General features: G+C 34.2%; 2 protein-coding genes across 8 annotated transcripts in view; one reads left to right on the forward strand and one right to left on the reverse strand.

Moving 5' to 3' along the window:
- AP4S1 (adaptor related protein complex 4 subunit sigma 1) overlaps nt 1-12835 on the forward strand; it is a 70627-nt gene that overhangs the window by 47672 nt on the left and 10120 nt on the right. The window contains exon 7 of one of the 3 annotated variants that reach the window (XR_009695438.1): nt 6306-6445. The exons of 1 other annotated variant lie outside the window; for it this stretch is intronic. The gene's annotated coding sequence lies outside the window, so the exon portion shown is untranslated. Of the gene's footprint in view, nt 1-6305; nt 6446-12835 lie in introns of those variants that run through there. One more of the 3 variants, XM_061159081.1, reaches the window with a different exon arrangement.
- The window catches only part of HECTD1 (HECT domain E3 ubiquitin protein ligase 1), a 74381-nt gene continuing 61661 nt past the window's right edge, over nt 116-12835 (reverse strand). For 4 of the 5 annotated variants that reach the window (XM_061159060.1, XM_061159058.1, XM_061159057.1 and 1 more), the window contains 14 exons: nt 10660-10882; nt 9439-9493; nt 9035-9217; nt 8431-8638; nt 8261-8346; nt 7988-8115; nt 6384-6585; nt 4898-5035; nt 4028-4635; nt 3200-3278; nt 3009-3102; nt 2173-2323; nt 1196-1340; nt 116-1082 (listed from right to left, as the gene is read on the reverse strand). In XM_061159060.1, coding sequence (XP_061015043.1) covers nt 945-1082; nt 1196-1340; nt 2173-2323; nt 3009-3102; nt 3200-3278; nt 4028-4635; nt 4898-5035; nt 6384-6585; nt 7988-8115; nt 8261-8346; nt 8431-8638; nt 9035-9217; nt 9439-9493; nt 10660-10882 — 2438 coding nt within the window. In that variant the 3' untranslated portion in view covers nt 116-944. The remainder of the gene's footprint in view (nt 1083-1195; nt 1341-2172; nt 2324-3008; nt 3103-3199; nt 3279-4027; nt 4636-4897; nt 5036-6383; nt 6586-7987; nt 8116-8260; nt 8347-8430; nt 8639-9034; nt 9218-9438; nt 9494-10659; nt 10883-12835) is intronic. The other variant, XM_061159059.1, reaches the window with a different exon arrangement.

Raw genomic sequence — 12835 nt, forward strand, 5'->3', positions numbered from 1 at the left:
TAGAAAAAACATTTCTTCCTGTAGTAATTTCAAAAAATGAAATGTCAGTGATTCAAAATGACAACTATTTAAGCTCTTAGTCTGATGGCTACAGTGAAACAGTCACATGACACAGTTTTGTACGCTGCAAACATTTTAATGATTATTGTTGAGCATACATTTTGGAAATTTTTTTTTACTTCAAACTGCAACAAGTTAAATAAATGTTTATAATATACAAAGAAAATACAACCAAAAGTAAAACTTGCTTTAAGTGTGCCTTGCATCTAAACCAGTGTTTTTTCCTCCCCCCCTTAATATATCTTTTATTTTTGAACTGCACAAACACACTTAAGAATTTGATCTTTATAGTATGGCATTTAGGAAATAAAAATATACTCCCACCTCAAAGAAATAAAAAGGTTGTGCATGATTATATGCCAAACAAAAGAGAGAACACTAGATATACTCTGATAGTGCAGGCATCATTAAAGAGGAAAAGAAAAAGCTTGAGATGCTCATTAACTCTCTATGTTTTAAGGAAGCAGGATTTTTGACCAAGTAGCTTAAAAGCCAGCAAAACAGGGATCAGTGATGGCAACTGTAGTGTATGAAGTATGAAATGACAAACTTTACACAAATACACTGTTAGAAATTTACCAGTGAACACTGAAGATCTGAGAAGCTGCTCTTTGGAACAGTCAAGTAGAACCACCTTATTCCAGTCACATGAGCCCTTGTAGCAACACACAGTGTTCTGTGCTATGTACTTGCTGGCTGGATAGTTAAAGGATTTGTTTTGTCATTAGCAGCTAACAAACTTATTCCACATGTTCTTAAAGCCTTAATGGTGGAAAAAAAGGCAAGTGTCATTAGCATGGAGAATCATATACTTCTCTGCAAACAAACACAAGAGGCTTCACTAGAATTTTAAGTCTCTGATGTCTCCCATTGCACTTCAAAACTCAATTGAGATGAAAGCCTTTCTCCATTGTAGCAGCTAGCAGACGCTCTCTCATGATCTCCTCCGAAGAGTATTCCGGCAACTTTAGATAATGCACACATGTATTCACTGATGGGTAGCTTGCATCAGTAGCATCAACCTACACAGGAACAGAATTGAAAATAATAGAAGACCATGACTTTAAATATGCATTTCTTTCAACCCTCAGGTAACTAAATTTGGTTTACACTGCCTAGTAGCTAGAGTTTGTACCTTGCGAACAACTGTGAGCCTGGGGTGCAAGTTAGCCAGTCCCCCTGGGGGCAGAGTTGAACAACCAGTGGTAAACTGCAGAAATGCTTTCCTCTCGTCTGAAGACATACCACATAAAACCCGCACGAACCTAAGGAAGCCAGGGCTACAAGAAGAAAAACAGAGTTACAGTGATCTGATAGCTGATTTAAATGAAAAATACTACCACTACTTTATAAGCCAGTGATAACCCCTCAAAATGAATGTTCACATGTCAAAAGAACCACACTGTCTAGAGACTTTTGGGTAAGTATGAAATGAGCTGATACAAACTACTTAAAAAATATTCTTCAAAGGCTGTCTTATAAAGGTAAGAAATACCAATGACATATAGGAATCAAATATGCAACAAAGCTAGCAAATCAGAAAAGCTCAGGATGAGCATGCTTAGTTGGTCCAAACATGGCCACACTAGCAACGGGGATCTGAAATAATCCCTGTTTGTAACTGTTACAGTGAAATAAAGTATCACTGTATGCCACAAATGAATTTCATACTGATAAAGAAACCAGACCTCAGAGAACACATACTGCATAATTTCATTTATTAAAGTTCAAAAAGCAAGCAAACCTAATCAATGGAAATAGTGATTTAATGACTAGGAAATAGTAAATGGGGAGAGGGACTTTCGGAGTTTTTTCTCATTCTGGGTACCAATTATGCAGGTGTGTCTGTTCTGTGAAAATTCTTCAGGCTCTACATGCAATTTGTGTACTTCTCTGTTATACTTCAATAAAAAGTTTACTTTAAAAAAAAGCAACATGTACTTCAATAAAAAGTTTACGTTAAAAAAGCTATACATACAATAAGTTTAAAATAATAATACTTTCTCATTTACATTACTTTGAAAACTTATAAATCAAAACTAAATACAATTTCCTGATATGAGGCGATAAACATAAACAATCTGTTTATCTTAGAAAATAACCAACACATACCTGTCACGTGTATAACCCAACTTAGGTTCAGTATAATTAATAATATCCTCTGCAGCCCAGGATGGCGACTGATTTCCACAAAGAATCATTTGGACCTCTTCATGGCTGAAGGAACTTAATTTCTCCATTGGAAAAACTTTATTAAACCCATCTACATGTTACACACAGCAAAAAAACAAAACACAACTGAGTTTCCACGTTACAATTTCAAAATCACAAATTTCAAATCATAATACTCAACTAAATGGACAGAAGACAAATATAAATACTTGAAAAAGCAAATAAAAATTAAAGTAGCTTGAAATAAAAACTGTGCTAGGGTTTTAAGTACAGAAATCTTTGCTTAGTATCACAGATGTATATATAGGGAGAATATTCAGACACTATGGTCAGTAGCCAAATTCTTGTAATTTCCCAACCAGTTCTTTATGTCACACAAGCCAGCCAAAGCTAAGTTCTCATTTTTAAAACTAGTAAGTGATAAGCAAGCAGTTCAATATATTTTACCTCACTCTTTACCTGAAGACTTTAGGTTCTAATATGGTTTAATTCATCCTGATCATGTATGCAACCTTATATCCACTTACAAAGGAAAAAATAGAAGCCAAAGTAGGTCCCTCATCACTCAGGAAGAGCAAGCTTAGGGTATGCTACAGCTTGAAAATGCTTCAATCTGTTCTGGGTACCCTGTAGGACCTAACTGTTGGGAAGACAAAAAACTAGATGACAAATCTAGAGATTACTAGCATAGTCTAATTTTTGAGCATAGCAGTACCTTAATTTCAGTGTCTCAAAGTACTAGGAGTGGGATTAAGCTAAAGACCCTTAAAAATTACCTCTGAAGGCTTCCATCTGTTTCTGAATACCCGTATGCATGCAAAAGTCAAACATCAAATCCACATATTCTTCTGCATTATCCATTGTTATCATCTGCAAAGGAAAATTTGTCAAGGTAGTTGTTAATATCTAGGAATATTTTAAGAGGATTTTTCTGAATTTACAAACATTTTAAAAGCAAAATCTGTACCTCATCTTCACCACTTGGCTTGAGATCCACAGCTGTAAAACCATATATTCTTGAGGAAGGGCAAAACTGGAAATTTAAACTGGGAGGGCAGAAAAAAAAGAATTAGATTAACATTCAGCTAACACTGGTGTTTAATTTTAAAACACTGCTGCTGAAACCATGAACCCTTCCCTACACTCACTCAACAATAGCAAAATCACTCTACCAGATTAGATGTTAAATATGGGACCTTTTAAAATGCAAACCCCTGTGCAGGAAAATTATCTGGACAACTGTTAGCAAACCTGGTTTTGCAGAGGTTGCATGAAACATCACCGTTCACGTTTCCATGTTTCACTTCCTCCTTATGGCACAAAATTAATGAACTAAAGATTTCTGCAATGAATTATGGCAGCAACATGTTTATAAGATTTAAAAAAAAAAAAAACAGGAACTGTTGCTTTACTTAAGTTATTAATGCTCTGTTGTGATTCTCACCTCAAATCAAACCTTAAATATATTAAACATAACTTCTCAATATTATCAAAAGAAGGAAGGGAAAAGGAAAGCAAAGCCTTGCAATCAATCCAAAATCACAGTTACATGTAACAAGGATATAATAATTACATGGATACAAATTAATAGAATTTTATGAAAACTCTTGTAGTATCCGAGTTAGTTAATGCAGCCACTGGGGACCAGGCTTATTGCAAATTACTGAAGACAAAGGAACAAAAGTTTTAGACCTTACTCATCCGTTAGGCTGAAGTGTGTGTGTATATATATATACACACACACATATATATTTAAGTATATGTATAAGTGAATTAATACATATATAAAGCTTACCCTAAATCCTCTATGCTAAGTGGAGGCCCAGAACCTGATGGATTCTTCAGCACTAGTTCTTGTAATTTTGTGTTCTTCTCGTCTTCAGAAAGACCTTTGTTGCTTAAAATCTGGCGCCTCTTGATGGCAAGGTCTTTAATTTCTTTTAAAAATCTGGCTCTGTGTGGGTTTACTAGTTCAAAGTCTTCCCAAGTTAAAATTCCATTAAACCAAGCTGGCGGTTTTGGTTTGGGGGGATCTAGAATGAATTCTGATTTTGAATCCTCCTCAAAGCTTCCTACTGAGAGTGAGTCATGCCCTTCTTCTGTAGAGGCTTCAGACTGACTTTCAGTGCAGTGTAAGTCTCTGTCACCTCGTGACTCATAAATCAGTTTGCTCATATTACTTTTAATGTCCCCCATACACATAAGTTTAAAGAAAGGTTTGGAAATAGGTAAGTCCACAAGTCTATTGTCTTGAATGCATTTGGCCAAGAAAATTCCAAGGAAATGAAAGAGTTTTGTGATCCTTTCAAGCTCATCACTGTCTTGTGGAAATGGAGCCGTAAACAGTCCACATGATCTCTGCACGTAGTATCCGGGAGGTTTCAATCCACCTCCAAGATCGACCTGATTTTTTTAGAAGGAGAAATGCAAATAAAATCAAAAGACCCATAAACATTAAACATATTAACTGTGCTAGATAGTATCTATAATCACAGTTTATTAAATATGTTTTATGGACTAAATTTTATCTTTTAATAATATCAAGGTTATTCAATAATAAAAGCAGAGTCAGAAAACCTGGCTTATATTCTGAAAACATATCCGATTTTTAACTTTCTAAAAGCTTAATCGCAAATCAAATCATGAAATAGGAAATAAATCTTACGTGACGAGATTCATCATCTGGAAAGTTGTCATCACAGAGCCAAGCTCCCAAGTCAGTTCTCTGGAATTCTGCTGCTACCAGAGCATAGAACTCTAACGTGGGCCCCAAACCAGTTCCTTCTTCTCCTAAAAATTCAACCTAAACACAAACAAATAAATTTATGAGGGAAAGTAAGCTTTTAAAAAATCATTTCTGTAATGATCCCATTCTTGCCAAAATCCAGTCCTACTGTAATATATGTTTTTTTTAAATAGCAGTAGTATAAGCCACACAATAGTTTTTATTTTAGTTTTTCTAAAGACAAATTTGATTTGTTGTACACTATTTCCATATTCAAACACTCTGGTTAGCATTGTTCATACATCAATTTACTTCTCACAACAAGCCTACAGAATATACCATCATCTCCTTTTCACATCAAAGCAAACCAAATTTTAGATAAAGAGGTTATATCATTGCTTGAGAGATCTGTGTGTTTGTGTGTCTGTCTATGTGACACTAAAACCTAAACTCTTTCACTTATTTCTGACTTCCCTCAATCACTTTAAGGATTTTTATACACAGTCCATGTATTCCAAAAATTTGAGGCAGCTTACAGAAATATACAGTACATAGTAAAATAATAATTAAGAATTATCTATGTTAGAGGAATATATGGATAAAAGAACAGATGAAGGCACAGAAATTTCTTCCTTCTTTTTGACTAAGCCACATGAGGACTGAACCTGTGTCCCCTGCAACGGAAGTGTAGACTCCTAACCACTGGACTGCCAGGGAATTCCCAGGCATAGAAATTTTAAAGTGAAAGTCATAAGCCTTATAAATTTTCTAGAGATATATCATATTTACCACAGTCTGTGATCCAAAAAATAAATCAGGTGACTGACATCTGTGACAGGAGAGGTATTTCTTTGTCTCTCATATATAAGGAATATAATCAACAATGCCCACAATAACATCTCTGCAGGAAATATACTGAATTTCCTACTGCCGATTGCTATAAAATTTCTCAATACAGAAATAAAAACCCATGATACAATACCAAGCACAATTTAAGTTAAACAATTATACAAAACACATGTGCTCCAAAAAAGCAGGTATCTTGTGGCACAGCTTAATATAAAGGTAAAATTTGGAGTATCAGAATCCTTTGTGAATACGATTACTTGGTTCAGGCTTTGCTAAGAAATGAGCAGTGTCCTTCAAATGGACCAAGCACTCTCCCACTTCATGAGTGAAGATACTCTTTGCTGCTCATTAAGCCATGAGATCCTGACCCTGAGGAGGTGAGCTGACATCCTCTCATGAAAGATGCCCTGCCAGAGGAGAAGGCGTTTGCCCAGAAGGCAGAGGAATCCCTCTACACTTCTATCTAATGCAGTTTTTTTTTTTTTTCCTCCTAATGTAGTTTTTATGCGGTGGAAGAATAGAGATTGACTCTCTAGTTGTCATTCCTGCACACTAAAAGAAATTTATATAGTGGTACCTCAAGAACTGATTTCCGATCTGCGTGTATTTGCATGACATTCTCAGCCCACTCCATCAGCGATTCACCACGTGGAACTTTTACTCTTTCATGCTTGAGACGACCAACACGGAACTCTCCAGGATCATCTCGCCTCACACTACTTGTGGTCCTTGTTCTTTCCACAGTGGCCTCACGTCGGTTTTGTAGCCACACAATTGCTCTGAAATAGAAAAACATCTCTGTAGCTGTAGCCTACAGCAACAGTTGATTGTACTACTACACAAGCAACAAAATTCAAAAGATTTAAGAATATTTTAAAAATAGCATTTTATCAGGGGTTCAAATACACTAATCTTTTTTTTTATTCCCTTAAATAGAGAAATACTGAGTCTGTATTTTCCCTTTTTATTTTAGCAATTAACAGATAAAGGTCTGTGGTCCAATTCCACAAAACACATAAAAATACTGACAAACTCATAATACCTAATAATATAAACAAACATTTCCTAAATCAGAGAACATAAAAAATGGTTAAGCTATCTTTATTAAATAACTGAATCCACCACTGAAACAGTATTGTGAGTTTGAAACATTTTCTTTGTAACAATGCAGAGCTAACCCATCTAGGATGAAAGAAAGACTCCTGAACTAAGAATAACAGTATAAAAGATATACGATATGTGCCATAACTTTTGGGGTACCCTGAGACCAATCAGCTATACACTTTGAGAATCAATTTCCTCACATAAAAATCAGGGAGTTCCCTGGTGGTCTAATGATTAGCATTCAGGGTTCTTCACTGCCTATAGTGTTATGCGAACAAATGCTTGGTAAAGGATATAAAATGGTACAACAAATGTAACTTATCAGGGAAACAGGCAGATCCATTTAAATTATAACTTTTTTATATCTACTGTGAAATTACTCTGGGTATGCAATCATTCAACAAATATTTACGGAGCAACTATAATGAGAGCAATACAATATACATAATTACATACAGTACAACATACAGTACAATGAGAGCAGTGAACAAAACGGCCAGAAATTCCTGCCCTCGTGAAACTTTCATCTAATGAAGGAGACAGAAAAACAAAAAGTAAAATTTATAGTATGTTATATGGTAGCTGGAGAAAAATAGTGGCCAAAAGATATATTTTAATGCTATGTCAAAGCTATTTTCAAGCATTAAATTTTATATTCTTGGGAATTTCAGCAACTAAAAATTTATGTAAACCACTTACAATACTGTACAATAAATGCTAGCTGACGGAAAACACAGTACTTAAACCCACACTGTTCTAAGAGTGCTTATATCCAACCGGAAACCAAAAAATGTTTCAATGTTGCCAACTCTTTTTTTTTTTTTAATTTGGCCATGCCACAGAGCTTGAAAGATCAGAGTTCCCCCACTTCAGGAACTGAACCTTCACGCTTGGCAGTGAAAGCGTGGAGTCCAAACCACTGGACCATCAGGGAATTCCCAAATATTGACAATTCTTTACAAGAAACCAATATATTCTCTGCATCAGTCTTGACATAAAGTATAAGTACATTTTAAGCTCATATAAAACATTAAAAAAGACATTTATTCCAAAAATATAAAAAGACACACTTCCTACCTTGATGCACCAAACGCTGTACATGTGAAATAAAGCTGTCTAGTTTCAAATGGTATTAGAAAAGGACACTTGCTGGTTAACTGTTCACACCAGTCTGGCAGAGCTCCACTTGCCAATGCCAATGGTTCCTACAAATTAACAAAGTCCTATTATTAAAAAAGACAAAAGGGAGTCAATTCTTAACAGGCGTAATGGTGGGATGAAGAAAAGGAAGGAGAGGTAATACTCTGAAAGTCCAATAGATTCAAGAGTTCAACTATCTGGTTTTATTACCTCAATCTGCTGCAAAATTTTTGTTGTGATTTTTTTGCTAGTGAATTCATCTGGTGGAAAAGTAAACTGAGGCTGCTCATCACCTTCTGTAAAAGTAACAGAATTAATAAAAATATAAACTGACTTATTTGTTTAAATGCCACAGAAATGAAACAAGGATTCTTACAGACCTTCCTGGGATATTCTTGAGTAAGGGTCACTTGCAACTATATACAGAATACGCAGGAGCTGAAGGACGTCTTCCACGCCACATGAATTCTGCCCATTGCCTGCCTTAGCCTGAGGTTGTTCTTTTGTCAAATTAAGAATATCACTACTTTGAAGAGTAGAAATGGCCCCCTGGTTTAACCCAGACTTTGTTCCATGCTCACAAAAATCCTACAGAAACAGGAAAACCAGCCATTAATCATTTTTAAGAAAAACAATATATCATCCTGTTAGTATTAATGTGAAAAAGCTCGAATTCTTTAAAAAAAAAAAAAAAACTGCTTTCTTTTAAAATAAAAACAGTATCACCCAAGTCAAGGCTTAAAGTGTTCTAAACCAATAAAGTTCACAAAATATAACTACTGAAAGCCACAGTTAAAACTATGTATTTAGATCCTATGCCACAAACCAAATTTGAAATTTTAGCATTGGCATATTAACAATGTTAATTCAACCTCATTTTTAGTATGTCCCAACAAACTGCTCTTCTGCAAGAATACTTAAAAAGCTGCAAACAAAGCACAAAGCCATTCCCAGTCAAAACAGTGTCTTGATGCCAATATATACCTTATATGCAGCTATGAGCTGAGAACAATTTCTGTTTTTCCTAATACTTTTATTAGTGCCAGTTAATTTCCAGTGGCGCAGGAAAGCGGCGTCTGCATTCTTCTGCAGGTAGGTTATCAAGTCATTCTTTGGTAATTCATCAGTGCCAAGGTACTGTTCCACATGCTCTATAGACCAACAACCCTACAATAGGAAAAACCAAATGTTGGCCTTTCCTGATTATAAAGTCTATGCTATTTCACATGCATCTCATAAGGTGGCTTCAAGATCATGCATTTAAGCTAATCTGAAGAATCCCATGTTGATGATTTCTCCCTCAATTGTTCAACTGAAACACAGTGTTAGTTTTTCTTTGCTTTTACTAAGTAGCCAAGAATAAAGATCCATTTCCTAAAAGGACTTACCATTTTTCCATTTTCCTTTTCTTTGTCAGAATCCTTCATTTCTCTGTACATAATTCTAAACATGAAGATATTATTCAAGTTAATTCATAAATCAAATGATTTGTGTTATTTCCAATAAGGCTTCAATTCTTTAAAAACATATGATGAGGTCACTATATGCTTAAACACTGAACTTGGAGAATTTATTAAGAAAAAATGTATTACTTCTCTGCCTTTTGACTAAGATCAAGCATATTAAGAAAAAATATTAATCTGTTAAATTGGGAAAAGTAGCAGAAATCATATTCCTGAAAAGGTTGTGGCTTATAAATTTAGCATTATTGAGAAGAAAACATATATCAAGCCTGGAACTTTTACAGAAATGAATATGCTATATCTTGTATTATAGCTTTCACATATTATAAAAATGAGATGTGTTTGTATCTAGATGGATAAGAGTAAAAAGGATAAAGAGCCCTTATGTTGATGTAAGGTAGTTGAGATCAAATTTTAAATTTTAATTATTCCAATTAAAACTGAAGGAAGAGTATACCATGATGACCTGCTGTTCTGTCTCTATTCTGTTCTGACCTTCTGTTTCTGTCTAGAAAGACCTAGATTACTTTATTGAACATTATATAAGATTATCAATGATGTTAACAGAACTTCAGATATAGAAACTAAGAAAAATAAAGTCATGCAGGATGATTATAATAGTTTAATATTAAACTATATAAATTTATATTACTACATAATAAATATTATGATAAGTAATACTTACTGAGCACCCTCTGCATCCCAGAGAGTACTGAATCTACTTTATATATATTAATTTACGGATTCTTCACAACTACTCTCATTTTACAGATTAGAAAACAAAGTACTAAAATGTTACATAAATTTTACCCAAAGTCATTGACAATTATTTGTTGAATAGATAAATGAATTAACAAAGAGAGGTATGCTTAACCAAGAGACTCCAAATACAGAAAATATTTACTATTTCATACACAATCCTAGTCAAAGAGTTCAACAATCATTACATAAGGAATTAGTCTAAAGTTCCTTCCAGTTGTAAGCTTTAACCTTTATATATCAGGAGTCAGAAATGTTCTTATCTATTCCTATAAACTGAGAGAACTTAATCTTTTCTGTTCTTAAATTACAAAATATAGAAAATACAACACTTGGCTTATGTACTATGAAAACATCTACTTAAAATATTAAGTTAAAATTTCTTACGTGTATGTTGGCTCCCAAATACGCCTAAGTTTATCTGATTTCACATTGCCATTACATGACAACTGAAGCAATTTCTGTACATAGTAAAAGATGGTTGATCTGAAATTAGTGAGTGGTAATTCAACTTCACGAGTTGTTCCAAGACCTGTTACTTTTAAAGTGAGGGCCAATCGAGGTGATGGAGTACATTCAACTTCTTCCAAAAGCTCTGAATGAGGTGTTCCTAAAAATACAGAAGATGTGAAAAACATTAAAACAAGCAGTCCAGAAAGAGTACTGTGCCATCAGGAGACAGGTCACATGAAATCTAAGCCCTTCTTACATAAATAAGTTAAAGAGATCAGCTACTTAAGATTCTCTTGCTTTCAATTTTTTTTTTAATTTAAAACAATGAGAAGAATATACCTATGTTACTTAAAGGGTACTAGAGTAGAATTTATGCATATGATATGAATCTCTTGTTTTTATTATGATATACATGACAACTATATGAGTATTTCAGAAAATTTTATTTTTATAAATGAGAAAACTCTAAAATTATTAATAATCTTACATCCAGAGAAAATCACATACTCAGTTAAAGACCTGTCAACTTTTTATGTATACTGAATGAGTGTGTTATGAAGTACACACAAAGACAATTAGGTTCATAATTATTTAGTGATGTACTCTCTTTTTAAATCTCAGGAATCTTTTCCTCATATCATGATACAGTGTTATAAGGTATTGTTTTATTCACTGCATGACATTCCATTGTACTTTAACTGAAACAATTCCATTCTCAAAACATAATGAAGGTCATCTCCAAGTTTTTAAAAATACTTCTATAATCATCTCTGTATACAGTGAATACTTCTATGATACCAATTTGTAGCAGTAAAAATATGAAATACGTTGCTAAAGAGCTCTATCAAAAATCTGTTCCTATTTGTACTCCCTAGAATAGATTTTCCTTAAAAAAAAAAAAAGAATAGATTTTCCTATTTGAGACATCTTTATTCATACTCTTTCTCACCATACTATTACATCACATACCACACATTATACTATAAAGTGTACTTACTTTCTTATTTAACATAAGTATCTTTCTATCAAGTAAAAAGTACATTCCACACTAACATTTAAGTCTTCTTGAAGGATAATATATTGACTGCAATAGCTGACATTTATTGAGACACACATCAGGTACCATGCTAGGCACTTTCTATATTTTACCTCATTTAATCCTTTTAACTACATGGTCAAACAAGGACTACTATTTTCCCCATATAACACATGAGGAAAGTCAGGCTTGTACAGGGTAGGGAATTGCCCAGTATATTAGTTTCCTATTGCTGCTGTAACAAATGACCACAAACTGAGTGGTTTAAAACAACACAAATGTATTATCTTACAATTCTAGAAGTAAGAAATCTAAAATGGGCTGGCAAGGCTTTGTTTCTTTTGCAGGCTCCAGCGAAGAATCCATTTCCTTGCTTTTTCTAGCATCCAGAGGCCTCCCATTTTCCTTGGCTCGTGTCCCCTCAACACTATGATTGCTGCTTTCTGACTTTGACCCTCCTGTCTCTCTCTTATGAGGACACTTGTGATTACATTGGGCTCATCCGAAAATCAGGATAATTTCCCCATCTCAAGATTCTTAATCACATCTCCAAAGTCTTTTCCCATGTTAAGGTGACAGTCACAGATTCTAGAGGTTAGGACCTATACAGCTTTCGGGGTGGAGGCGGGAGGGCAGTGGAGTGCACGGGGCCCTCAGTGTGCCTACCACATCCAGACAGAGTTGTAAGAGATGGAGCTACCACTCAGGCTGACTGACTCCAGAGGCCGTAACTAAAACCACTACATAGCTTGTCAAAGAAAAGCTGAATGGGAGTAATGTTTAACAATTTTAATCTAGTAGAAAACAGAACACAAACTATCTACCTTTAAATGAGGCCTTACTTTAAAAATTATACAAATGTAAACGGTGTATTTTCAAAACACTGTAATTTAATAGTTGAGACATGGAAGCAACCTAAATGTCTAACAACAGATGAATGGATAAAGAAGAGGTGGTATGTGTGTCTGTATATATATACACACACACAATGAACTAGAATTAAATATATAAAAATTATCAATAAATCAATATTTATTAATAATTAATGTTTATTAATTTATATATTTATTAATA

This window comes from Dama dama, chromosome 13, assembly GCF_033118175.1.
Source record: "Dama dama isolate Ldn47 chromosome 13, ASM3311817v1, whole genome shotgun sequence".
In the NCBI taxonomy this organism is placed as follows: Eukaryota; Metazoa; Chordata; class Mammalia; order Artiodactyla; family Cervidae; genus Dama; species Dama dama.